The sequence below is a fragment of the Crassostrea angulata genome, chromosome 3, assembly GCF_025612915.1.
Source record: "Crassostrea angulata isolate pt1a10 chromosome 3, ASM2561291v2, whole genome shotgun sequence".
Lineage (NCBI taxonomy): Eukaryota > Metazoa > Mollusca > Bivalvia > Ostreida > Ostreidae > Magallana > Magallana angulata.
This window is the reverse complement of record NC_069113.1, coordinates 11,648,621-11,676,294: the sequence shown is the minus strand read 5'-3', so window position 1 is coordinate 11,676,294 and position 27,674 is coordinate 11,648,621. Positions and strand designations below refer to the sequence as shown.

The following is a 27,674-nucleotide window of genomic DNA, read 5'->3' as shown; positions in this document are numbered from 1 at the left end:
TATGGCAACTGGGCAAATGCAATTCATGATGCCATGTTCCCTGAAAAATGTTTTATTACATGTACTTATATTTGAATTTGATATTTTTTTCACTGTTCAATCTAACCTTTATAGCATTTTTGTATAATGACTGCAATGATTTTTTGTAAGGAATATATAGAGATGTTCAAATTTTTGCAAGATTAATTTAATTCATACATGAATGGTAGTTATAAAAATCACAATGAAAAACAGTTTCTTCACAAAACTATCCAGCAGGAAATATACCCACATATAAACAGGTATTTGTACTACAAAAGATTAATCTAAGGACATATACCAGTATATTTTTTTTTGGCTAAAAAAGTTAAAATACACATACCCAGCATTTGTTTCAATTAGATAGACATAAGCCTTGGCACTGTCATTGGAATCATACATTTTTTGGTGTCTACAATGATTACATCTTGAAGATGCCAAAAATATGAAAAGTAATAACTTCTATAAAATTCCATAAAAAGGAGCAAAGCAGAGCAGCATTAGTTTTCAGAACTCATTCTCTGAATATCCATTAAAACAATAAAACTCCAATTATTAAAGTACAATGTGTCATTGCATGGAAAGCTGTCTTATTCATTAGTCATGTTGTGTAAAGTAATTTTTATGTAATTGATATCTGTCAAACGGGGCTTCCTTATCGCTGTTACATGGCTATAAACAGAGGCAGTATTTGTAATATTTCTAGAAGTTGTTCTCAGACTGGGTGATATGAAGCATTATCATCTCCCAGCTTTCCTCGGAGCTGTAAATTGATTGTTGCTGGTATTTGCAGCAAGCAATTGTGAAATACTGACACTGTACAGCCATCAATCATAGAATATGTCATCTGTGTAGGTCTGCGATAAAATGAAGAATTGCCCTCACTGTAATGCAATAGATGTCAAGTGAATGAGGTCCCTGTGAACATATATTGTAGCTTAAAAAGGCAATAAAATTACAAATTGGGAATATACGGAACTAATAAAAACACTTCTTTTTTTTATTGGAAATCTTCACAATGGGAAATTTCATATCATTATGTAAAATCTTTATGAAATATAGATATTGTTTTCCAGTAAATGTGTACCAGGTACATGTAATAGAAAACAAAACTAGAAATATGTGGGCTAAGCTTGGAACAATTTTGCAATTTCTGTTCAGTGTTATGGCTTTATGTTTTCAGTTTTGTAGTAATTTTTTGATTCAATTATAGCATCACTAACACAAAAATGTTATGAAAAAATACCTAAATGCACAACTTGTTTCTCTTTTTAGCCATATGCAAGACTGGGTGCAGCCACGGGTCATGTGATTCTCCAGGGGAGTGCAGGTAGGGAAGAATTTCTATGAGAAAGTTCCTTTAACAATAATTGTTCTGAAATATAGCAGCCTGTTAAGCTTCTTTGTAATACCCTATAATTCCATAGAAAGGAAGTCTTTATCAGCATGCATTACAAGACTATGTAGAAAGTCATATGATGGAACATATTGTGTCCAAATGCAATGTTAGTGTCCATCTTGTGACATAAATGTGTATACAGGCCCAGCCTGTTACCAAAATTTTCAAATTGCTCACCTCGATTTTCTCCTCAAATCCTTCAAATATCAGTCAATGAACATGAGGTCTACAATCAGACTTGTGGCTGAGTATTTTCTTAAGGAAAGTTGGTGATGGCAGGGCCAGGACTGGTCTAAACATTGACATGCATGTACTTTAGTTTTTAATAATAATTAATTTTATCAATCACATTGCTACATTACATGAAGCTTCCCATAAAAAGATCAAATAAATACTTAAATGCAACTAAAATTATGAATTTACACTGATGAAGTAATTCTCCAACCCATTTTGAGTCGTTTGACCAATGGCATGCCTTTTGCACAGCAATTTGTACATGTACTGTGGAATCATTAATTTTCGTGGGGGTCAATTTTCGTGGAGTGCTAGAATTTTACAGGTGCGTGGGGACGTAATTTCGTGTATTCTCTTATATCTACAGAGGGAAACATGACTTTATTACATTAATTAATTAATTCGTGGTGGATGTTAATTCGTGGATAAGAGGTACCCATGCTTTTAAAGAGGGAGTGATATTATTTATTCTCAAAGGACATGGTTACTCAAAATATGTAGGGTAAATATTTATCTTATTTATGATGAAAAATCTGAATAAATTTTTTATGACTGTATTATATTAGCATTTGTAATGACCCATTTAATTATCTTTTCAACAGATAATCTTGAGATGAAGTATCATTGCTCTCGGCTTTGCGTCTTTGCAAAGATATGACTTCATTGTGTATCAACAGTTTTTATAGCTTAAATAAATAACCCATGGTTCAATATTGCTAGGTATCGGTGATTTAAATCAGAATGGAATAGCTTGTGGTTATTGCCATCTCAGACAGTTTTAGTCGTTGTCAATTGACTTGTTATATCTGAAGCGAGACTTTTTCCTGAACTGGACTCCTGTAAGCTAGTTTTTCACTGATTATATGTCTAGATAATAGCAATATCAGGTACCTGGGTATTTTTTCACAGCATATTGTGAATCATTGGTATTTCATAATGTTCTTGCCAAATCATCAAAATGAGATTCACTGTAAACCTTAAAGAAAGCATTATTGTTGATTTATGATAATGTGCAGTGAAATTCAATGAACTCTATTGTAAATTTTTTTTTATTTTAAGAAAAATCTCGCATCCGATGCCTAACTCTTTTGTCATAGTAAACAAAGTTTTAAAAAACGAAACTTTAGAGAAAAATTTAGGACCATTAAAAAAGGATGAAATATGTGGGAAAGTATTTATGAAAAAAAAATTATTACATCATTTGTTGTTATCTTTCAAACAATTTGAAATATTTCCTCATTGGTTCTACTTGTACTTTTCTTGGTTAATACAGCAAGGAAGAATGTTGGCTGGTGAAAGTTTTCATGACATTTTGGTTATCATTTTTTTCTGTCAACATGCGACAGGTAAATTTCACACCTGAGAGGTTTGGGGACGTCTAAGTCTACCTGAAATTGAATTTGACTTTTCCCACGCTTCAGAGTCATTAGGTTGACACCTTGCTCTTTTTAATTACAAATTGCAAATTGCGCTTCCTAAAATTGGGAAACATATATGTCAACTTTTGGGGCCTTTTAAAGGATGCTAATGTTTACTATTTGTTCTCGATCATGATAGATTATAACCATTAATCTTTCATTTCACTGAAAATTATTTAGACAGCATAGGCCGATTAATATCAGTTAGTTAAACATGTTTATTTAAATTTCAGAAAATGATTGATGTTTCAAATTATGAAAAGTTTATACAATTTTTTTTTTCAATATGTCATCTATATCTAATTTTCTAAACAAACCAAATAAGGCTTATGATAAGAGTTAATTCTTTATCCAAAAAGAATTTATCATGACTCGCTCAGTTTAAACCTTTTAATAAACTATGATTTGGGAATTAAAAGAAGTAACTTGTGTAACTTCAATCATGAGATAAATTTGCAACAATAGCTACTGGAGCTTCCACAACAAATCGCCCGCACATGCATTATTTATTTCAATAATGAGAATCTGAACTCTCTGGGGGCCTTAATCATAAAATTTCATAAATTACCATACAGTTTCTTAGTTTACACAATTTTCCCACATTTTCTTTGCTCATCATAAATGATTTATGAAAGTGAATGCGAAAAAACAGTCTGTCCTTAGGGAAGTTTGCCCGATTACTCTGTGCAATCTGTAATAGTCCTCTCTCTAAATTATATTAACATACAGTTAATGTTATTCCTGAAATGGTTTTAAACTTAGAGTGTCTTACATCTATCATTAAAAAAAAGGACATTAAATTTGAATATTTATCATGTGAATCCGATAACTTTAGTTAACTCCGTACTGCACAATCCATTTTAACAAATAATTTTAATAATTAAATAAAATATACATGTATTTGAAATTGATTTTTTTTCAAGATTGATATTACTGGTATGTTTATCATGATGATAAAAAAGGAACATCATCTTACACAAGCAAACTATCGACATGCAGTACATATTGATTTAAACAAGATATGAGTCCTGAACGTATAATAAATCTTTTAATAAAAAATTGATAAAAACATGGGTTGGAGAAAGCAATTAAACTAAATGTTGGAGATAGCAATTAAACTATACTTGTACAAAAATAAGAACATTTTTAATCCAGAGTACCTGAGTATATTGTATCAATAAACCAACTATCAAAATTTTAACTTCAACAATTAAAAGTAAAACTTTTCCATGCATGGATACAATATGACTACTCATTCATTCAAAAGGGTTCTTCTCTTAATGATAAAAAGTGTATGAAAGAATGATTTTCCCTTACTTTGCCAAATACACAGCAGTTACAAATATCAAATCTAATTCTGGAAAAGAAACAAATCAATATAAAACTAAAAAACCTTAAAAACTAGAAAACACTACAAGATAATTTTGATTTTACAAATAACAGATGTTACCAAATGAATGTATATTTCAACAGTTGAGCCACAATGATGAAATCTTGTCTAATCTGATTGTCAATGTGTTGTGTAATATCTCTAAATATAAAATACAACACAAAACAAAGTAAAAACCTGCCTTATTCTAACCCCCCGATTCTGTAAGCTATCTCACAAGCAGACAGGTTATAACTTTGCTGTTTACAGACAAATGTCCTTTGAAAAGTAATATCGTTGCTTTGGTGGTGTTTTTAATGTCTCTTTTTTCGTTTTGAGGCTGAGGTGTGATTTTTTGGTGTTGTGTCTGACCCTTGACCTGTAAGGGGATCCGGCCTTTGTGCTTGGGGTTATCGCCAACAGCCTTACTTCAGTTTGTCATTTTCTCTGTTGACCCTGACTTGAAAGATTTCCATTTGTAAGGATATCCCAAAATGATGAAGATAGCAGAGAAGGAAATCTCACACGTCTGGGTTACACTGTCCAAAAAAACTTCATAACAACTTTCTCGCATATCTATTACAGTGTAAAAAGTTATCTTTTCATAATTGGCATGAATTGGTAACAGTATACTTATTTCGGGCTTTAAATATCTCATTTTTTCCATACAAACCTATGATTAGATGATCCCCTAAGATAATTATAAATTGTATGATTAATTAGAATGCAGGGATGATATCTTATAATTATGCTGTTGTGTATTAGAGCAGCCGTTGACTTGACACTATACATCTTCGGAATTAATTTAGACCAGGAAACGGTGGTTAAATCTTGTCATTTCTGACAGATTTTAGAGATTTTCCCACACTATATCAACATTCCACTACTTCTGATCTCTCTTGACTTTCTAAGACCCTGCTGATATTAGACTGTCCTCTGTTACTTAAGGTTCATATATATAAGGGTATTTGATCACAGAGGTGGCTAATCACCCCGATGCTCCCTTTGGTCCTTTGTTACACACCCACCACTTGGAGACACCGTCTCCTCTTCCTCTGACTAGCTCTAGTGATGGTTTCACAAAGATTGACGTAATTAGGAAATTAATGACCTGTATGATCAGTGATCAATCGGCCTGATCATTCCCTTATTATACTCGAATTTATTTAAGTGATTCAGGTTCAAAAGAGTGTTTGAAAATGTGGTTTTCTACTCACTAATCACACTATAATATGGCCATTGAAAGGAATGAAATTTAGCAACAGCCACATTAACCCCGAAATTTTCAAATTATCAAATATTTCAAAACATGCAGTAATCTGTCTCTGAACAGTATGAAAAGAATTCCAATGGAATGAAAGCGTGCTCTCTAAAATACATGAATACCTGTAAACGTTTGATGTGCGAAACAAGCAATACGCCTCGCGAGGTTTAAGCACTATCAATAGAGATGCATTGGGTCATTTTTGTTAGAGGCAAACATTATAATGAAGGAAAAAACCTTTTTTTTTCTGATCAATACCTAATGTTTTGAATAGTTTGAATTTTCCTAAATTACTTCCATCAATTCTGCAAATAATTACAGAGGAAACTGTAAATTAAATAAAATGTACCAGTAGGGTCTCTTTGTTAGATTGAAATTATTTCCGTTTATAAATCTCTTGCATATTGATATTTCCTTGAACATTAGAACAATACTTCTTGATAGGTGTTCCATTATATTGAACACAAACCAAGTGTTACAAAATGAGGAGACAGTTTCTAAAAATTTTCAACTCTCAAGTGCAGAGTTGAAAAAAGTGAAAGATATGGGAGATAAATGTTCTTTAAAGGTAACCGGAGTCATGAAATACAAAACTAGCCCTGTTGAGGTGTAGAATACACAACACGTACATCATAAAGCTCGACTTGTTTAGTGCAGGTGAAGCCCGCTGTCACCTGTCGACATCACGAGGATAGGTAAAACTTTTAAGTCATTAGATCCTACTGTCATTTCTTAAACTTCACTTTTCCCGTGAGAAAGTTAGTGAAGCGTGGATACAAATGATTCTAGTTCATCCTTGTGTATCCAGATTACTGTAGCATATAATGACCATATCTCCCTCTATACCGTCTCCATACTGGAGCGGAGACCTATAAAAAACGCACGCAGCCAGAACAACACGCAGCTATATATTTTCAATAAACATGTGCTATTATGGAAAAAAGTTTCACTTTGTGCTCCATTATATTCAAGGGGGCCAATTACATGTGAAATTGTTCATTTGGTTGTAAGAGAGGCCTATAAAGATTTACGGCTCAGCATGAGAAAAGCTGAACATGTTCTGAAGTGTTCTGAGGGAAACCACTGGTAGCTCAAAGGGATTTACATAATAATTTGTCCACTGTCACTGTGTATACCTGCTCTAGTTATATAAAGTGCACACCTGACCATTTGATTGATGTACCTGGTTTTTCTAACTATCTTGTTTGTAGAAATTAATTGTTAATTTCTCAACTTTTTGAATTCCATTATTCTTTAATTGATCTAGAAGAAATTTCTATTTATAAAAAATAAAAACTTTGACAGAGTGTGTATTCTGTAGACTTGCATGTCATTGTTTGTTGGTCGATATAACTGGTGCGTAACTTTTCATAGAATTAAATCCAAAACAATTCCAATAAGGTTCATATATACATACCATTATGAATAACTATATTATATGATTTACAAGTATTTCTGTAACAGTTGTAGATGTAGAAAAGACTCACAAAACATTTATTCTGTACATAAATAAAATAAAAATTCTCTATGTAACACAACGTCAAAATCAAATACAAAATACTATCAAATGTTCATTTTCTCAGTGCATCAACATACAAACAGTCTGCCTCTTTAAAACCCTTCCTTTATCCTTGTATTGTTCTGATGATCCTGTTGAGCTGCTAGTCTATCAGGAAATGACCTTTAGACAGCTCTACCTAAGAGTGCATTGATTACCTTATTGTCTTACTTTTGTATACTAATAAAAAGTTTAATATAGAGTGGTCTTTGCATGTTGCCAAGAAAAGAGGGATATAGGAGAGGTTACCTAGCAAATACACTTCTTCAAAGGAAACCAAGAGCTGCACTATGAAGACATATGAACAGGAGTAGACTTGGATAAAGAAGCATTACACAAAAGGCCAATCTCCCTGAACTTCCAACATTATGTGATCTTTCCTATGGGTGGCTTATATTGTATAATTTGGCTTGACTTATTCTGGCCGCCTCCCTGGAACACAAAAGCACCTGTTCTAACAAACCTGCCAGTGAATAACTCTCATAAACCAAGAAGGCTGCGCAATCAAATGCAGTTTATGTCACAATTTTATCAATACACAACTTGAGAGAACCTTTAAGCAAAGGTTTCTGTGCTTGTACTGCAGTCATGGCAAGCTGCAGTGTTTGCCAACTTGGAATAAAGATTTAATTTCCATCTCTCCACCTCAAGTGTGTATTAGTTTTGCTAACAATGAACTACTTGACAAGTGATCTAGAATGACTGAGTTTTGTCAATATTTCGGAAATTGCATTGAATAAATCATACAGGTGCAATCCTACACAAGAACTGGTACAGAAGTTGTAAATTATTTGTGGAACTGTTGTTGACAGTGTCAATGTCTTGTGTTGATATGATGAAGAAGATTAGTTATGAATTGTTGTAACATAGGGGAAACCTGTTTTTCCTCATTTCAGTTAGAATACAAAGAGTGATGTGTTTCATCACAATGCATTGTTTCTTGACTTTTGGTTTTGTTACTTCTTTAAGCATCTACATTGCTTGCAGCCTATTTTCATACAATAAAGGATATTTTTTTAACATACATGATTAACATAAACCCAAAATCAAGTTAGAATGTTGTTTGGCCCCTAACAACAATTACAAGATATACATAGTACATATGTAGATGTGCATATATACTATAAAGTACATAGTAGCATCATGATGTGATAACAATTACAAAATAAATCTAACTGATTATCAGTAATTAATTGATTGCATTGACCTTTGCAACAGGTGCTCTTATGGATGGCAAGGTGCTCTGTGTGACCAGTGTATCCCCTACCCAGGCTGTAAGCATGGATCCTGTAACGGCTCACCCTGGAGCTGTGACTGTGACATGAACTGGGGAGGAATTCTGTGTGACAAAGGTAAGAACAGTCAACTGTGGCGACCCCTCCCCCTCCATTCCCATAACTCATCAAAGGTGAAAGAGAAATAAACTCATCTGTGTGATTCATTCTGAAATGCCGAAAATAAGAATAATTGAAATTTCAGCCAAATTGATAACTATGTTGGGATGCTGACTGCACTAACAAAGACAATGTATCACATTAAATGCACCATATATGGCCAGTCATTTCACCATGAACGGTCATCTGGGTTATTTAGAGCGCTGATAATGCGGTCAGTAGGTCTCCCTGATGAGCTTATCTCCTGCTCTCTGCTGTCACTGAGATAGTTTTATCCGTCCAGATGATGAATCACAAAATATAGAAAACATGTGATTGATTTTACTGGTTTTTCATTGGCTAGTTATCTTTTAATGGTCACATCAAACTCCGCAGCATTTCGTCTATTTAAAAAAAAACCAACGATCTAAGAAACAACAAGATTCACTTCATCAAGTTTCCTGCTTTACGTGTGAAGATGAAGAGACAGTGATGATGTTTCCTGTCATATTTTTTCTTAGAATTTCCTCCCATTTTTCATTAAATTGTCCATCATACATGAAATCAGAAACTAATAAGCAGAACTTGATCAAAGCTAGAAGCATTAAAACCTGAAGTGATCAGTCAGAATGTTCCTTGTTGTATTAAAACTTTAGAATTTGTTGGAGTGAGGGTTTTAATAGCAGCAGCTATAACAATGCTAGAGAACTCAAAAGGCACTTGAAAGTTCCCAACGTGGCACAGATATTGCTTATTGATTAAGAAAATGTAATTTGGTTCAGATTATTTACATTTCCTTTCAATGTAAAAATGATGTATGTTGAACACATTTTGGTTCTACTAGGACTGGAAAGATCATCATCTACTTGCTAATGGGCCAATCCTACATGGAAAGGGCATTTTGACCTCAAAGGTTAAAACGTTTTGTAATTGCTTTTCCATATGCAAAACCTACTGAGAAAAACAGACATCTAAATTTCCAAATACTTCATATCCCTCTCAGATAGTAAGAATTGATCTGCACTTTTCGAGTTCATAAATTTGTTGACCTAAGATATCTCTATTTCATTTAAGATTTTTCTAGCAGTACATGTTATTAAGATGTAAGAAACATATATCTGTACTCTAAATGTTATAAATTATTTTGTAATTCAAAAGCTGAACAGTTTCTGTCTAAGGTTAAAAAAATATGGCTGACAGTTGAAAAGGAATACAACAACTTGAGTACACAGAAGTCAGACAGGTCTACTGTGTATATAAACTAACCAAGTTAACTTGGCAACCATTTGACTAATAAATTTTCTTTATTAAAACACACTAGAAAAGAGAATGGCTCTGTCGACACTAAAACAATCAATTATACTCCAATTCATCCCAATAAATTTATTGTTTTTCATACTGTTAGGTACCGGTATATGATTCACAGAGAGAGTTTTTGAGTTGTTGGAAAAATAGTAGAAAGTTTCATATTATATACAGAATACCAAGGCAGTCTTGTACCATACACATGATTTACATACCATACAGATTTAGGAAGTCATTCTACTCAATTAAAATAATTCTGAGTGGAAGATTCCCACCCTTTATCCTTACCAATCAAGACCCCTATCTGTTAAAATAAAAAAATAAAGTATCAAAATTTGCACCTGTAACCCATCAAGAACTAAATGTGTTGCTTTAATTTTTTTTTTTTTAGATCTGAATTATTGTGGCCGACATCATCCATGTTTGAATGGTGGGATCTGTAAGAACACAGCTCCTGACAGTTATGAATGCACCTGCTATGAAGGTTTCTCTGGTGTTAACTGTGAAATTGGTGAGTGCTTTAGTGAAACACTTGAACCTCAAATTTTATCCAGATATGACTTTGTGCCGTTTTAATTTCAAGCAATTGAAATTTAATTCAAATCAATTATTATACCTTTTAAAATGCAGAGTGTGCATACTTTATTGACATTGATTCTTGTAGCTGAGCATGCATGTTCCACCAAGCCATGTAAGAATGGAGCTAGCTGTATTGACACGATGGGTGGGTTCATCTGTACGTGTGCCCCGGGCTGGACTGGGGCATTCTGTGAGGGATGTAAGTATAAAACAGCAAAAACCAGCAAGTCATCTCATTTAAATAGCCGAATATGCACCACAACTAAATGGAACATTTATGCATTATGTCAAACACTCACGATATATTTCATATGTAGATAAAGAGAAAAACCATCAAGACATTCCAAAAAGTAACCGACAGAGTATTGCGATGAAATGAAACATTTATGAAATAGAAAACATGCATGATAATGTCAACACGTTATTAAAGGGAATTAAAATATCAAGACCTCGCACTAAAATAGCTGACCAAATTCAATGGAAATGCATTGTGACTAAATGGAGCAATTATGCAGTCTCAAACAAGCACGTTCTTGTCAATGTTCAATCTCTATTTGTTTAAAATCGTGGTGTACACTGAACCAGTTTATTTAGTTATAGCTCGGTTCAGGGTATTGACATGACATTTATAGTAAACATGAAGTTCCATCATCACTTCATTCATTTTTTTTGTCATGCAGACGTCAATGAGTGTGCATCAGATCCGTGTCTCCATGGGGGCACATGCGTGGACGGCATCAACAGCTATAGGTGCCTGTGTCCCCCAGGCTGGGGCGGGGCTCACTGTCAGCTGGACTCGGACGAGTGCAGCGGTAGTCCCTGTGTGAATGCCCACTCCTGCCAGGATCTTCAGGGAGGATACAAGTGTCACTGTCAGACTGGATGGACAGGGAAGAACTGCGACATCAGTAGGTGTCCTGACCTATATCCTTATATTAAAACCCAAGACCACGTTTTTCAGAAATGCAATGAGATATATATAACTCAGGATTGCAAAATTGCTATCTTGTGATGTAATTTTTCTCTTATATTTCAAATGTATAAGGTAGATCAAATTGAAGCAATTTCTCAAAACTGCGACACCATATTGATTTGTGGGAGTCAATTTATGCTTAACTGGTCATTTCGTAAAATATTGCTGTGGATGATACATTATGATAATAAGGGATGCTATAAGATATATTGAAAGATGTTTTAAATACAAAAGATTTCATAAAAAGTATGTGGGTGCAGTTTTTGGCCTGCATACTGTAAAGCTGTACTTTAGGTTAAAAAATTGTTTATATACAAAACTCAACAATTGCATGTTAGATTGCCAATTTTCATTTCAATATTGAAAACATTCTGCCAAAATATTTCATGCAAAAATTTGGAAAGCTTTATTGGCCAGAACTGATCCATCTTTGTGTGTGGTCAGTATAAAAATGAAATAATAACAATATATTGTTGAAAACCCAGAGAATACTAAATCAAGTGATCATTTATCTATGAAATATTAAATGTCACTTAATTCTGATTTGACGAGGTTTTTAATGACTGTGTTGATTTTTTTCAGACATAAACGATTGCCATCATCAATGTCAAAACGGAGGACACTGTGTGGTAAGGGCTTCCCTGATCTACTGTCTCTCAGCAACACCGAGAGCTCTGTATGATTCATACCCCTCCTGATACCTTCACATATTTCCAAAGTTCTCAGCCATAATACTAATGCCATTCATGGCTTCACTTTTTTAAAAGCATTTACTGTCAAATTAAATTTAGATCATATAGCTATCACACCATAGGAAAGACAACTCTAGTATTAGAAATTCTACAGTTAAGGGAGATCACCAGAATTTCTTTTTTTTCAGGACTTGGTAAATTCCTACCATTGTGCGTGCATGCCGGGTTATACTGGTCGGCACTGCGAGACAGAAATCTGTGAATGCTGCAGCTCCCCTTGTCAGAATGGGGCCACGTGTCACGAACAGGTAGCAGGCTACACCTGTGAATGCCAGGTTGGCTATACCGGATTCAACTGCCAGGTACAATCATCATCCCATCAAGCTGGTTAAATTTGTTTTGCCTACGACTGATATATATGAATCACATAAGCCAATCAAACTACCTAAGTCTGATATATATGAATTACATAAGCCAATTAAACTGTCTATGACTGTTATATATAAACAACATAAGTCAATCAAACACTTCAGTTGGCCTTTGTTGTTCCTGCAGGTTGATGTTGACCCATGTCATCCCAACCCTTGCCTGAATGGAGCCAGTTGTTTCAATGTACAAGGTGACTACTACTGTCACTGCTCTGACCACTGGGAGGGGCGACATTGTGAGAACACAAAGTCAACCTGTATGTCAGGGTCATGTCAAGGTAAGGCAACACAGCTCATCAATATTTATTGGAAGTTTATTCCTAAAAAATGGGTGAATGGGTAAAGCATATAGAGGTGATCATTATGTACTTTAAAAGTAGGAGTATGTCTCATTACATCAGCTGAAGATAAATGAAGTGACAAAATGAGAGGGAAGAGAGTTATCTGTCAGAATTATGCAAGTACCTGAATAAGCACATTGTTTGCCTCTGTATTAAATTCACTGCAAGAGAAAGCCAGACAGCCTGACAGGAACATGAAACTAGGCGTCGCTGGTTAGAGATGCAACACGATTCCACTCGACATTAAAGACATACTTGGGTGTCTCGCCATGATATTGATCCAAGACTTATTCATAATTCCGTAGGCATTGCATAAGAGAATAAAAAAAATACCAGAGATTGTATGCTATATGATAATAAAATGATCATAAAATTCTAGGACATTACAGGTAAACATATGATATGATCTATTTCAGTGATAGACAGTTGCACCATCGCCCTGCAGTCTAATCACACGGAGACGGGCGGGGTACAGCTCATCTCCTCCAATGTGTGTGGGAAACATGGCATGTGCATTAGTAAACCTGATGGGGGTTTCACTTGTGCATGTGATCTCGGTTTCACTGGGGCATATTGCCAAGAGAGTGAGTACAAATTACAGATATTAGATCCACAAATTTAACTCTCAAAATACATGTAATTTCTTATGCAAGAGATAAAAAAAAAAAAAAAAAAATTATGATTAAAAAGTCCCATGGAAAAGGCATTACACTCACAGCAGAACACACACACACACACACACACACACACACACACACTCTCTCTCTCTCTCTCTCTCTCTCTGAGAATTTCTTTACATAGATGTTGGTTAGATTTTCATAAATCAAGGTATTCATTAATTTTGATAGATGTGAATGATTGTAAAGAGAACCCCTGTCTTAATGGTGGCACCTGCATTGATGGCATCAACAACTACCAGTGTATCTGCAAGGAGGGATGGGAAGGAGTCCACTGTAACATAAGTAAGTCTCCACCCTCACAGCGTCCTTGTCACCACTGATAGGAAATTTGGATGAATTTTTCATTAATTTTATCTTCGTTTTCATAGATAGGAACGAGTGTTCACCAAATCCTTGTCGTAACGGTGGCTTCTGCATTGATCTGGTGGCCGACTTTGTCTGTGAATGTGTCAATCACTGGAAGGGCAAGACATGCACCCTCAGTAAGTCTTCACACAGAATTATGATCCCCATTCTATCTTTTGGGGAATTCCCTGTCTATATTTAACTAGAAGATATTAACTGAGACCTAATTTTTCCAGGAGATTCTCAATGTGACCGAGACACTTGTAAGAATGGGGGCACCTGCAGTGACCTTGGGGACACTTTCACCTGTAACTGTCCAAAGAAATTTGAAGGCAGCACTTGTCAGCTTTGTAAGTATGAAGCACTCTATGATTAAATAAATACGCCCAATTGTTTTCATATCAGTAAGATTTTCGAGTGCTTAGTTTTCTTATTTCTTCTCTTTTAGCCTCAGTGAAAGCCTGTGATTCCTCCCCCTGTCACAATGGAGGGACTTGTGTGAACAGTGGTGATAGCTTTACATGTATTTGTAAGGATGGTTATGAAGGACCATTGTGTGAAGCTGACATCAACAACTGTAACCCTTTTCCATGGTAGATTTTTGTTTCTTGTACCGGTACATTCATAACCTTTCTCTGAAATCTCTAAGCCGTAGCTCTACTTTTACCATACTGCTTCAAACTGACAATGTTCAAATCAATCACAAACTACATGTATCTTCCTTCACTGAATTTGTTAAGAGACTTAATGATGTAATCTTAATAGAGGTTTGTTCATTTTAGTTACAATGGTGGTCGCTGCATTGATGGCATCAACTGGTATAGGTGTGAGTGTGCAAAAGGCTTTGCTGGACCAGACTGTCGAGTCAGTAAGTAAAATTACAATATCAAGGCCATACCCAGCTACTGAGTAGTTTATTCATGATTTGCAAGTAGAAGAATGTACCAAAGCACTGTTATTTTTCTTTAGATATTAATGAGTGTGCCTCCTCGCCATGTACTTTTGGAAGCACCTGTATTGATGGTATAGGCGAGTACAAATGTATCTGCCCACCTGGTCGTACAGGGAGGAAATGTGAGGAGGTGGTAGGGCAGATCCCCTCCCCACTCTCCTGTGAGTTCAACCGAAGAATCTACTCAGATCAAACCACTTGGGAACATGAATGCAATTCCTGCACTTGTACAAATGGTGCCATCAAATGCAGTAAAGTGAGTGCTTGCTCTTTTGAAGAAACATAACTTAGTCTAGCATTTGATTTTACATCATTCACAACATTTTTATTTAAGATATGCAAATTCCATTGATTTAAAAAAATTGATTAAGACTAGAGTAATTAAAATAGATCCAACTTTTTTATATAAAAAAGCATACTTTTGATAAATCAGTTAATTCTGGAATTTCAGATTTGGTGTGGACCTAAAAACTGCATCTCGCATCAGAATATAACAGAATCATTAGAAGTATGTAGTCCTAAGCAGTCCTGTGTGGTGGAGACAGAGCACAACTGCTTTGTCCCTCCTTGTCTCCCCTGGGGTCAGTGCAAGGACATTGACAAGGTCAATGACCCTCTCCCCCACAGCATCAACACAAACTGTGTTCCCAATGCAGCAGAACTTGGCAACAACTGTGCCAAAATCACTCTAATCTTTGAACTCAAGAAAATGCCTGTGGTAAGTTTTCTTATCAACAAAATAGTTTTCTTAACCCTTCTATCAAAAAGGCTATCGAAAGCCACGCTATATCGTCTTTTGATCATGAATCAGCATTAAGCTTTTTTTTTTTACATTTCTCTTGAAGTTATCAATCAGGTTGATACTGAGAAATCAAATAAATGCTAATACAGGAATAGAATACGAGCAAAAAATATCACGAGTTCTGATATTTAATACTTGTATATATTAAAGACAAAGATATGGATTTCAGCTTTGTTTTTGTCATATAATTACTGTACAGATTTTTATGTTTGCAATGCACATTACAGGGCATTACCGTGGAATTTATCTGCGACACTCTCCGACAGTTTCCTGTCCTACAAGACTTGTCACATGATCAAGATATCTACATTCTATGTGAAGTCCAGTCTGGTCATCCAGACACTTTAGAAGTGCTAATAGTAAGTGCTACTTTAAACATTACTTACATGTTCTGCCCAAGTTGGTATCTACACATTTTCTGGTCTACAATTCTACATATGAAGGCATTTCTCAATCCAGTAGCTGTAAAATTAATTGACAGAGTATTGCTGTGTTTATATGAACATATTTTGCAAAAAAACAAAACAGATATCATTGAATTTTAAAGATAATGATCTTATTGTTACTCTACATAGATGGAGGCTGTTTAACTAGCAGAAATCTAACTTAAGTTAGTGAACTCGCCATATTCAATGTTTCAGTCATCCGAAAGCACTTCAGTAAAATCTGATGAACTGGACCCAGAGTTGAAGTCTGCGGTCCACAAGCTGACCAGTATTATCAGCCACAAAAAGTCCAACAGCAGTGCCCTGTCTGCTGTAATTGAGGTCACCGTGGAGACCATTGTCACCAACTCTGCCCAAAAGTCAGGTAAATTTAGTTTGAATTTTTTTTTCTTTCAATTAGGCACCATTTATAATTTGTGTCACACTTTTATGCATTTTATTGAAATTTATTTGTTTACATATATAAATAGCAATCAAAAAATTTTATTACCTTTTGAATTTATTTTTCAGAGGCAGGGCTGCTTATTCCAGTCATCTGTTCTGTGATTGGAGTAGTAGGACTTCTAGTTATAATTGTGCTATTTGTGTGTCATTTTCGTCGTAAGAAAGAAATCGCAAGGAGGCGAGCAGAGGCACAATATGTTGAACAAAAAACAAACAATGAAAATGAAGAGAATCTTAGACGATACAAAAATCCATTGTATGCTGGAACGGATAAAGGCGGAGGGACGAGGAAAGTGTCTGCATCTGAGTTTCATGAAGTGGATTTAGATAAATTTGAAAACTTAGAAAAGAGTCCGACAAGGTTACTCAGTGGGCGATCAGATTCGCCGAACGATTCCAATGATTGGAATAATTCTAGTCCTCCAACAAAAACTGTCAAAAAAGACATCAATATTGAATTATCACGATCCAGAGCTCGCGTAAGGGCCGCGGAAAGAGAGCTCATAGAAATCTCTCGGACTATTGCTGCTGACTTACGGTCTGAAAATGAGGTCATGGTGTGACCTTTGACCTAGAAAGCAGATGACTAAGTCATTAATCCCAAATGTTTTGATGTAACTTTGTTTATATTTGTGAGTTTTAGCAGTAGATGATTGATCTCAATTTTTTTCTCTACTCTGTGCCATGCCTTGAACCTTTAATAGCTGATGTCAACACATGACTTGCATGCATCCCAGAGGCCACCTCTCGGGGTTCATTTTTTAAATGATAACTGCTTATATATCTGTCTAATGTTATGGTCAATGTTGTTTGCCATTTCCCTTTCACAGACAAACACAAATGCTCATTCTGTATGTCCGTCCCATCAGGAAATGCTCCAATTCTGGTCCAAGCATTTACTTCTGATTAAGAAAATATGAAAGGACTATATATGATATGGGCCTAAAATGGCCCCCTAAAATGAACATTATCATTTTACTGTAATTCTTTGATTTTTTAGTTCAGATATACATGTGATGTGTTTACATAATATTCATTTTGATTCAAGTGCCCACAATATAGAAATATGACATCGTAAAGACAACCTTTTCCCGCCATTTTTGCATTTTTAGCATAAAACAGCTTGTTTTCAAGCTGTTTTTCTTTCGTAAGACATAAAGCACATGCTTGAACAAACAAAATATTTTAATCAGATATGTATCTAGCCAAGACTAATAAGTGACAAAATTTTTTATCTTGTTCAAGCATGCGCTCTATGTTTCCCATTCGTAAAAAGATAAGACAAATGTCAATTTTTAACTGATTTTGATTGAATTCTAAAAATAGCATCACTTCTGACTTCATATACTGCCAGTGAGTGTAAATAAATCAAATAAATATATGAAAAATATATTTTTATCAACTCTTCTAAAAAATAAGTTAACTTTTTAGTGTACCCGAAACACTTCAAAAATGGCAAATTATTGGGGCCAAATTTAACTCATATCATATAATGTTCTTTCTGTCCGTACTTAATACATGTATGATGACTGAAAGTAAACAAAAATTCCAAGGGCTAGAAACATTCTTTACCTTAGGCAAATTTGGATATCTATTTTAAACCTTTTATTTAAATATATCTTTTGAAACATTAATACTTTTTAAATTTCTTTAGTTGTCAGTATTCTTGAGATTTGAAAATGTTTTTACTTGCATGTAGGGGTTATTATCAAAACAAATAAATTTTCTCTCCCCTTCCTCTAATTTATTATTCTGTAATTCATATGAGAGATATAAAAAAATAGCAAGATTGGCATGGCACAACATCCAAAACTCAGGTAAATTATTACTCTAATCAAATTACTACAAGCAAGTCCTGTCAACCAATTTTACATGATAACACACACAATATACAATCCACTTTCTACCTTTGATACAGTATTTACCTACCAATCTGACCACTTTTATTCTCCCAGGAACAAGAGATCTTAGAGCTAGACATCTGCTGCTGAGCTAAGAAAAGGCAGCAGACTTTTACGCTTCATCTCTTTACTCCATTTTGAATACATCCCGGCGTTACTGCTGATGCATTTTCATAGGGCAATCATGCAACAACCATTCTTTTAGTATTTTTTTTAAAAATTGTTTACGCCTCATCCCAAACAATCCAGTACTTACACTGTGTATCATTTCAATACTGAAGCAATCCATTGTATTACTATTATTCATCATGGACATTCACGTTTATAATTGGAGAAGAAAAATATGGTAATAAAGCCTCCTTATAGGGGATGTGCTTTACACGTAGCTGAAAAAAATATTTTTGAAGTAACTGATTGTTGGAAGCTTGCAGGTACCTGTATTAAATTTGGTTTGGTCCCTAAATACACCTTTGATGTCAAGGGTGTTTATTGTCTTTACACACCTTTACACAGTTTTAAACCTCATCCATAATCAGGCCACCCTCCTGTGAAATTATTCTTCATGTGCATTTCTGAAGTACAAGGAGGTACAGCAAAACCAATCATGTTTACAAACGTCTATATTTACTTGAAGCTCAAAAGTCACAAAATAGTGCTGTGTTTATGTCACTTTTTTTGAAGCTTATAAATTAATTTACACCATGCAACATGTTTATTTATAATTACTTTTTCAGCTTTGACACTATTGCATAAATCCGTTTTATACTTACATGTATTACAAATGTTAACCCCATGTGGGTCTCATGCATGTAAATAGGGGCTTTCCAACCGTGTTGAAAAGACACATACTTGTGCAATTCTTTGTTGTTTTAATTGTGATAAATCTTTCCATTCATCCATGTATTTAGATAGTGATGTCATTGATGTTACAAAAACTGTCACAAGAAGATACCGCATATTGATAATCACATTATAACATATAAACTTATATTTAATGTCATTATTTAACTAATTCATTGAATAATGATGTCCATTTTCTTGTGACATTTTTTCGGTGTCATTTTTAATTTTGAAAAAATGAATATTGTATGTAAGCTGCATGTATGTGACAATAAATGTCAAAAACAGAATAAAATATGTGGTTTAAAATACAAAAAGTTTTATTAAATAGCCAACAGAAATGGTAATAAAGTATTAAATGGTTGATCACTGGTATCAATAAGTCTCCCAAACAAAGATGTAGAGCATCAAAACCATTTTTGAGTCTTAAACATTTTAAACTTCCATAAAAATTGTGTGCATATCATTCACCTCAATGACTGCATTATATATGACTTAATAAACACAGGAAATCATTTCGAAAATTTGTATAAGTCTTGTATTTCTATCAGGAATCATAATTCAATTCTCATTTTATAATAACAGCAAATTTATGATTAATTTTGCAGGATTCGACGATCAAATTTTCTGAGTGCATAGATCAGCTATAAGTACTCAATTAGAATACATATCATATCGTGTTACAGTATGTAATTTATGTGACAATAGGCAAGGAAACAATTCCTTGCTATTCTCTTTGTAATTACTTGTTTCCTGATAGAAAACTGTTTAACAGGTGTTAAATAAATTTCAACAGTTAGTATGAAAGAAATCAACCCATGCAATGCATTTGAAATGAACTGATAATACATGTATCATAATTACGATACTTCATTAATCCATTTGGTTTGAAACTGTCTTCTCTTCATTTGATTCTCTTTAAAATTTTGTCCATAATCAAAATAATTTTTCATTAGTTTATCAACTTCCAAACAGAATGACCTGAATGGAATGAGTCACACTCATTGATAAAAAATGTCCAGCTAAAGTTACTGCCATCACAAACCAAATACTTCTACTAGGCAGGCAGACTGAAAAAGAAAGGCTCATTACATGTATATCTCAAGATTTATCACAATACATGTGTTTTATTTCTCAGATTAACAAGCATGAATCATAAAAATGTTTCTTTACAAATTACTTTGCTGTTCAGATCTTCCCCTACCCTTATTTTTTTAATAATTCTGAAGTGGAGTGGGTTTTTAAGGATTGTCAATTTCTTACTCGTTTGTAAGCTAAGGCTACAATTTCATAATTCCCTAATATTTGAATAATAAATCTATTTGCAGTGTTTCATAACTTGATGAGGATGAAATATACGAGAGAAATCTATGAAAAATAAGCCAATACTGTCAATTCTTTATTAAATGTGATTATGTGAGGAATTAAAATCCATGTTAAATCGCATGCAACAACCTCGCAGATTTTAAAAACTCTTTTATTTTTCGGACAGTTTTGAACTACAGGAAATTAAAACAAATCGTTAGTGCTTGCCATTTTATATTCTTGCAAATTGATACAAAAACAGTGGAATCGCAGAATAGTACTCTCACAAAATAAGGAATTTACAGTATGATATTCAGTTTCCAGTGATAACACAGTCTCTGACTGCTTTATTTTATCATCAGACCCATTATCATGCTTCCATACCTCGAAGTGCCTGTACATTGGCAGCACATATGTAGGTTTTGATGAGATGAATATAAATGTCGCTGTTCTGGGTTCCCCACAGTACGGCCAAGATCACCAAAAACTTGCCAAAATTAGAAAGTATCACTGCTCGCATAACATCAGTCATGTCTCTCCAGCTGGAAGGTACAAATTATAGTTAACCACTGATGGTCTACTGGTCTCTCTTTCATATTCACATAGATAAATAGATACAATTCACTTCCATAAATTCATAGAAACTACTGTCATTTCATCAATATTCATTGAATACCAATTTTGTTAAGTTGATCCACGAATTTACATGTTCATTGAAGTACAATTTCTACTTACATTTTGTATTAACCGGATCATCAACCACAAATATACATATCCTTGAAACTGTGATTTTCACTTTATCCACAAAAATTAATACCCTCCAAAATTAATGAAACCACAGTATTCAAGATGTTAATTTTGAGATACCATGCCATGTTTTTCAACTGTACCTTTTCATTACAAAATGATTAACTCTGAACACCAGTACAATATAAGTGCTATCTTTGCTTTAATGGATTAAATTTAATACAAAAGCATTGCTTCTGTTGATAGCATAATATTTCATTTCTTATTTGCATATACGTAATTACCTTTGTTTATGTTTGTTCACACCAGTTCTTTTATCAGATGAAACTGTTGGCATCATAGAGAGCATCAACACCAAGAAACTGATGAACAGAATCAGAGACGTTAATTCTGAAAAAAAAATTATATGAAAATAATTTAATGACTATCAATCACATAACCAAGAAAAATAAAATGAATTTTCTAAACACTCATTTAATATACTGGCAATATCAATATTGTAACAGGGTAAAGATCTTCAATTAACGGTACTTGACAAAGTTGTCAAAATACATTTGTCAACTTCATTGTTCGGTTATGCATCATAACAAGCAACTGCATTTTGTGAAGAGAAAAAGTAGTTCATACCAACAGCAGCAAGTAAAAAATTCTTATAAAGTCCCCATTCCATGGCAGAGTAAATGATATAGGTTGGATTGACAGGGGTAATCTCCCCTTTAGCTCGCTGAAGTGTCATTTTCACAAATGAATCGCAAACTAATAATAAGATGACATACTTCCAGTAGCCCTACATGTAAATGTAAGAAAAATAAAAGACTGTAATATGATAAAAATATATACCAAGATCTATTATTCTACACATTGAATAATGAATCTTACAAAGAATATCTAAAGTATTGTCTATAACAATGTACTATACCTTGATCTGGCTGTTAAATAGGACATGACGCAGTGCTTTTCTGTTGAGGAGTAGGATATCTAAACTGATGACTACTGGGTCATATTCAATGTATTTGTCTATGATATCCCTGCACTCTTCCTGAAATTTGAAATTGTAATGATTAAACAAAATAAACATTTTTTGCCACCCAAGTTCTTTGAGTTATACATAAATACTATACAAAAGCCTTGAAAGAAATGTTAGCCATTTGCATATGGACTCTGATTCACTCAATTTATGAAGACCCTTTTATTAAAAAGATCAAGGTTGCTTCCGTACAAGTATTAAATTTCAGTAAATTGTACTAATTATTCTCTAAACTCAGTTGAGATTTGGCTCAGCTTAACACTTGGACTGCTTCTTCACTGATGAAGGCATCTGTCAAATATCAAGTCAAGCAATTTGTTCTAATGCAATGATGCTCATATCACAGGAGTCCGCTATATTAGTCAGATCAATTTGTTGTATAAATATATGAGAAACAGGCAAAATCCTACCAGTGAGCTTCATGAGCACTTGCTATGCTCAAGAAGGTCATTAGCAGAATTTACCTGTTTCTCATTTATTTACAACAAACTGATCAAATTGCCGACTCCTGTGCTCATGGGATGGCGATGCATGCTCAAAAATGGAATACATGTGCGTGTCACAATTACAAAGACCCTTGTCTAATTGAATCAATAAAATTTTAAGAAGAGGAACTAATAAAGTTGTCAAAATGTGTTTTCATTCCTGTAGATCACTAATATTTAAAGCTGCTTGGTCCGATTTTTTTGTAATTACAGTATCAAAATTTTTTGCATACAAATCATTTATCTTAGAAAGTTATGGACTTTCTCCTATTTACACCAGCAGAATCAGTCTCCTTTCAAAGTTAGAAATATTGAAAGTAAATAAAAATAATTTTTCTTTGGCCAAACGAAAAAACAAACCAAAATGCATCACAGGAATGTTTAGACAAGGAAACCGCTTGGTTTCGTCCTCCGAATGATTGGGGTTATTCAACCCGTATGCTATGCATCGATTGTAAAGAAAGCAGACTTTAGAAATATTAGCGAACAAAACCTACACATGTTTATTTGTAATTTGTCTGATCATTTCGACCTTTATTTAAAGCGGTGTCAAATTCGTAATACAACCATACCCGTTTCGTCGTCAGGGGTGAAATTTAACATGAGGCGAAATATTGCGGTACCTTTTAATGTCGTTTGTTTTGTTAGCAAATTTTGTATGTATCTTTCTTCATTGGAATTTTGCATAATTGACGGGTAAAACCACTGCAATGTCTATTATTATACATATACTAAGCATAGCCATCGTTTAAAAGCGTGCATAAAATTTGATATAAAATCGGACCAAGCAACTTTAAATATCCATTCAAAGCCAGTGACAAAAATTAGAAAAAAAAATGTTAATTACACAGTGTTTCATCTTTATAATTCCATTATTATAGTCTTTGAAGAGATCGCTAGCGCCTCTACCACAATTTATGCACCGAAATTGACATGGTTCTTTTGTTTCTGGGAAGTTTTTCTCATTGCCACTAACAGCAACATTTCTCTTCTTCATCTTGCTATGGCGTTTATAAAAGTTGGACCAAAATCGGAAATACCATAAACTTTTTTTTTAATCGTCATTTAAAATTGTAACAATGTCTTTATTATGAAATTCTTTTGTTTATTTTTTTCAAACATACATATCCTTAATTTCACACGTTAAATTATTTAATGATAATTGAAATGGTATCGCATTAAACCGGAAATAGTCATTTTTTTCATTACATATCTTTCTTTTAGCAAGCGTACATCTATTCCTGCATGAATTTAAACAACGTGAGATTGAGTGGCAGCAACTTAGCAAGGATGTCTGCTAATTTTGATGGAACAAGTAAAAGTAGTAGCGTTGAGAGTAAAGAAAAGTGAGTATTTTCAAGTGAATGCATTTTGGGAATCGGTACATTATCAGTAAATGCCAACAAAGTGTAACGAGACGGCTGCAGAGCTGTAGCTCTACGCGAAATTCGGGTTGACGGACCCGAACGTGGAGCTACAATTCCATCCATGCCATACAGAAAAAAACCTTAATATTTATTGCGCACGAATTTGGACTTATGAACCTTATTTAGGAATATATTCTGTAAACATTTGATACCCCAAAAATCCTGACATATTTTACTTCAGATGTCATTACTTTTGTAACAGTGGTTGGTTATTTCCCACTAATAATCCCGGATTATCACGAGATACTAGAGATCATAATCAATAAAGAACAGCAACATGTTTTCAGATAATATGTAAATGGTGTGACCGTTGGACCGAGCGCAGATTTAACACAGTGCAGTTTGATTTTTGTATAAAAAAATCTATTTAAAACGCACACAGTAGGATCCGCCTGCATGGTTGCCTACTCAAATCATTCGTCAAAGTTAAACTAAACGTCGCGTGCTCAGTCTGAATTATGACGTCATATTTCAGACGTAAAACGTTAAAGTTTTGTCTTCGGAAATAGCCGAAGAGAGTTATGTGATTCCGGGTTTTTTTTTATTTCTTCTTTCATTGTTTATCAATTTAATTCATATAAATTCCACTGTAAAAAATGAATACTTTACTTAGTATCTAAAAGATCAGTTCCTTGACGTGAATGTTTTTATTTTTCATCTGATAATTTAATAAGATATACATAGAACTAGTCGTGTTTCTTGATTGAAGCACTATTGAAACTTATCTGGAATCCTTTTTTAATACTTATAATTCAAATTTCCTTCTATTGAAACACCGGAGCATTTTAATCGAGTTTAGGGGCAATAAACATCGATAAGATCGAACTAACTTTTTAAAAACAAAATGGCTGCCAATATGGCAGGGTCCAGGGCTGGAAGGATTTTTTGGCCTTAGTACCCCTGATTCAACTTTCATTTTTCACTGATTTTCTTATATATATGTGTTACCATTAATCCTTGCTTCGCGAGGCGGGCTTCGCCCGCCTCTCGCTGCGCTCGGTATTAAAATGACTTAGATTTATTTTATGATATTTAATGGAATAAAACAAATAACAAAATAATTTAAGTAAGCAACAAAATGCTAGTGGATTACTATAATTATATATTTACCTATAGGAGAGATTCGGCAATGCTAACGTTATAAAGTTAATAATTAGGATCTCAGGACAAAAATAAATAAATAAAAAGGAGACAAACTCCTTATGACGTCCGTTATAAAAGAAGATAAACTACCAAATCCCTAGGGTGCAGAGAGGATAAGTCTGGTTCTCAGACGCTAGCACTGGTTGTCAATGACAACTGCGCACTTTGTTCAAGAACCAAGAGAGATAACTCTAAACAAAAAATACAACTCTACTACACTTTACTTGCCTCTGCGCTAAATCTCCTTCAAACACGCTCACCAGCCCTGTAAATAAAAATGGTGTACTTTGTTTACAGGTAAAAATGGTAACTCTTGATCCTGTCATGAATTAAACATGCTTCACTGTATGAGGTCTGTAGGGGTCTTAAGTAAATTAATGTTTGAACTCAAGAAGAAAGTAAAGTCATGAATCAGTAGTTAAATATTTTAGGAATTTCTGTTAAGAAAATATTCACAAAATATATGCCTTAATTTGTTTAATAAGTACAAAATTGTGCGCAACTTTTTGTGTACAATGAATAAACAGTTTTTTGTATGGATGGAAGTTCCATCATGGAACTGTATCTCTACAGTCCATCAACTCAGTTTTCCTTTGGAGCTACAGTTCAGATCTGCAGCTAGAAAAAATATTGATGGACCAAATCGGAATCCATAGTCAGATGCTTTACCAACTAAGTCATCTGATCCTGGTGATCAAACCGGTTTGACTATCACCTGAGATGGACTTTGAATTCAGAACTCACACATCCAAGAAATTTTTAATTTTGCAAAATATATGTCAAATCTGCATTAGAATGGATGAAATATAACAACTTAAGTACACAAGTTTATCTGAGTGAAAGGTTGATACACTTGCTAAGATATTGGTTGTTGTTTACTTTTAATTTATAAAGACTCTTTTAGCAGCATTTATCTTCATTATGAATGACACAATATGGAAGTGTCCATGCAGTATCTGCTTAAAAATACAAAAAGTTATCATTTCAATATCATGAAATACTTATATTTTAGTTTTAGTGAATAAGTAGTGTTTATGTTGATATGTAATTCAGGATTTTTTCATTTAAGGTCATCAAAAAACTTCAAAGAACTTATTGACAAAGAGGAATATGATTTGAGAAAGCGACTGCCAAGAAAATTACCCAAGAGGAAAACAGATGTGTACATCACAAGAAAAACAGACTTTGCTTGTCAGTTGGAGAGGGCACAGAAGTTACTGGATTCAGAAAATGAGGTGTATGTACACGGACTTGGTGCTGCAATCAATCGAGCTATCAACCTAGCTTTGCAGATACAAACAGAAAGTCAGGGTTTGGTAGAGATAGCTGCTCACACATCAACAGTGGAATTAGTCGACGATCTTGAACCTCAGACTGATGATTTAGAACCAGAAACACAATCGAGAAACAATTCTGCGATTCATATCAAAGTGTACAAAATTAATCCTGTGAAAGTTGAACTCAAGGATGCAACTACATGATATTATTCCAAACTTTCTCAAAAAAGATTACCAGAATTTGTGCCATCTTGGTTAGCAACACATTTCATGAGATACCCCAAATCCAGCATTGGTAGACAATATCTTGACAATTTAAAATATCGCTGCAACAATTTTATTAGCAGGTCCTATGTTTTGTTTTGATCACAAGAATGTGATGCATTATAATAAATGTTTCATTCTAAATTGTGTATACATGTACTTGTCATATTTTAAGATATCAATTAATGATCAAAAGTGCATTTTATACACTATGCATGAGCATCTGATGAAGGAATAAGGTATTATTTTGTGACTTTCTGAGTTTCATGGGGATACAAATAACAACTTATTTTATACGATGTCTCTATATAGTTTTTTTCTTCACAAAATATCAAAAGATTGATATGATGGTTAAAAAATATTTAAAAGTTACTGCGTATTAAAATTTAAACTCCAAGATGTGTACAGTATATAGACAGAAAAGTCTAAGATTTGAACCAGGACCCCTGATCTCTTGTCAAGCAGACCTCCTGAATTGATCAACTGATCAGATGCTTTACCAACCAATCCATCTTGCATTGACAATCAAAACAATACAGCAAAAAAATTATCAATAGTATATATAGTATAATATACTATATATACGATTTTTTTTTTGCACAGATTGTGTCAAAACCCTGTGTTGTTATTTGAGTGAT

The 27,674-nt window shown here is 33.9% G+C and overlaps 3 protein-coding genes across 3 annotated transcripts in view; 2 read left to right on the top strand and 1 right to left on the bottom strand.

The window, feature by feature from the left end:
• Window positions 1-19,725, top strand: part of LOC128175373 (protein jagged-1b-like) — a 38,450-nt gene extending 18,725 nt beyond the window's left edge. Inside the window, exons 4-22 of the mRNA XM_052840939.1 lie at window positions 1,294-1,348; window positions 8,479-8,612; window positions 10,330-10,449; window positions 10,603-10,716; window positions 11,198-11,425; window positions 12,073-12,119; window positions 12,371-12,544; window positions 12,738-12,888; window positions 13,368-13,535; window positions 13,800-13,913; window positions 14,000-14,113; window positions 14,213-14,326; window positions 14,425-14,569; window positions 14,759-14,844; window positions 14,946-15,184; window positions 15,380-15,646; window positions 15,958-16,089; window positions 16,372-16,540; window positions 16,687-19,725. Coding sequence (XP_052696899.1) covers window positions 1,294-1,348; window positions 8,479-8,612; window positions 10,330-10,449; window positions 10,603-10,716; window positions 11,198-11,425; window positions 12,073-12,119; window positions 12,371-12,544; window positions 12,738-12,888; window positions 13,368-13,535; window positions 13,800-13,913; window positions 14,000-14,113; window positions 14,213-14,326; window positions 14,425-14,569; window positions 14,759-14,844; window positions 14,946-15,184; window positions 15,380-15,646; window positions 15,958-16,089; window positions 16,372-16,540; window positions 16,687-17,183 — 3,068 coding nt within the window. The 3' untranslated portion in view covers window positions 17,184-19,725. The remainder of the gene's footprint in view (window positions 1-1,293; window positions 1,349-8,478; window positions 8,613-10,329; window positions 10,450-10,602; window positions 10,717-11,197; window positions 11,426-12,072; window positions 12,120-12,370; window positions 12,545-12,737; window positions 12,889-13,367; window positions 13,536-13,799; window positions 13,914-13,999; window positions 14,114-14,212; window positions 14,327-14,424; window positions 14,570-14,758; window positions 14,845-14,945; window positions 15,185-15,379; window positions 15,647-15,957; window positions 16,090-16,371; window positions 16,541-16,686) is intronic.
• Window positions 19,726-19,877: 152 nt separating this feature from the next.
• On the bottom strand, window positions 19,878-23,938 carry LOC128175374 (protein ARV1-like). Its single transcript, XM_052840940.1, is given in 7 exon segments — window positions 19,878-20,431; window positions 21,051-21,104; window positions 21,106-21,208; window positions 21,698-21,803; window positions 22,041-22,200; window positions 22,333-22,452; window positions 23,773-23,938. Coding segments are annotated over 7 exon segments (726 nt in total). The 5' UTR covers window positions 23,923-23,938; the 3' UTR covers window positions 19,878-20,398.
• Window positions 23,939-24,138: 200 nt separating this feature from the next.
• On the top strand, window positions 24,139-27,185 carry LOC128175375 (ribonuclease P protein subunit p20-like). Its single transcript, XM_052840941.1, has 2 exons — window positions 24,139-24,271; window positions 26,565-27,185. Exons 1-2 carry the CDS (start codon window positions 24,171-24,173, stop codon window positions 26,974-26,976), a joined length of 513 nt encoding a protein of 170 aa, XP_052696901.1. The 5' UTR covers window positions 24,139-24,170; the 3' UTR covers window positions 26,977-27,185.
• The last annotated feature ends 489 nt before the right edge of the window (window positions 27,186-27,674 follow it).

Excerpts from the sequence above, each read along its gene's own strand:
- LOC128175375 (XM_052840941.1), top strand. The coding sequence starts at position 24,171 with ATGAATTTAAACAACGTGAGATTGAGTGGCAGCAACTTAGCAAGGATG. Across the intron at positions 24,272-26,564 it reads AGCGTTGAGAGTAAAGAAAA|GTCATCAAAAAACTTCAAAG; the intron begins GTGAGTATTTTC and ends TTTTCATTTAAG.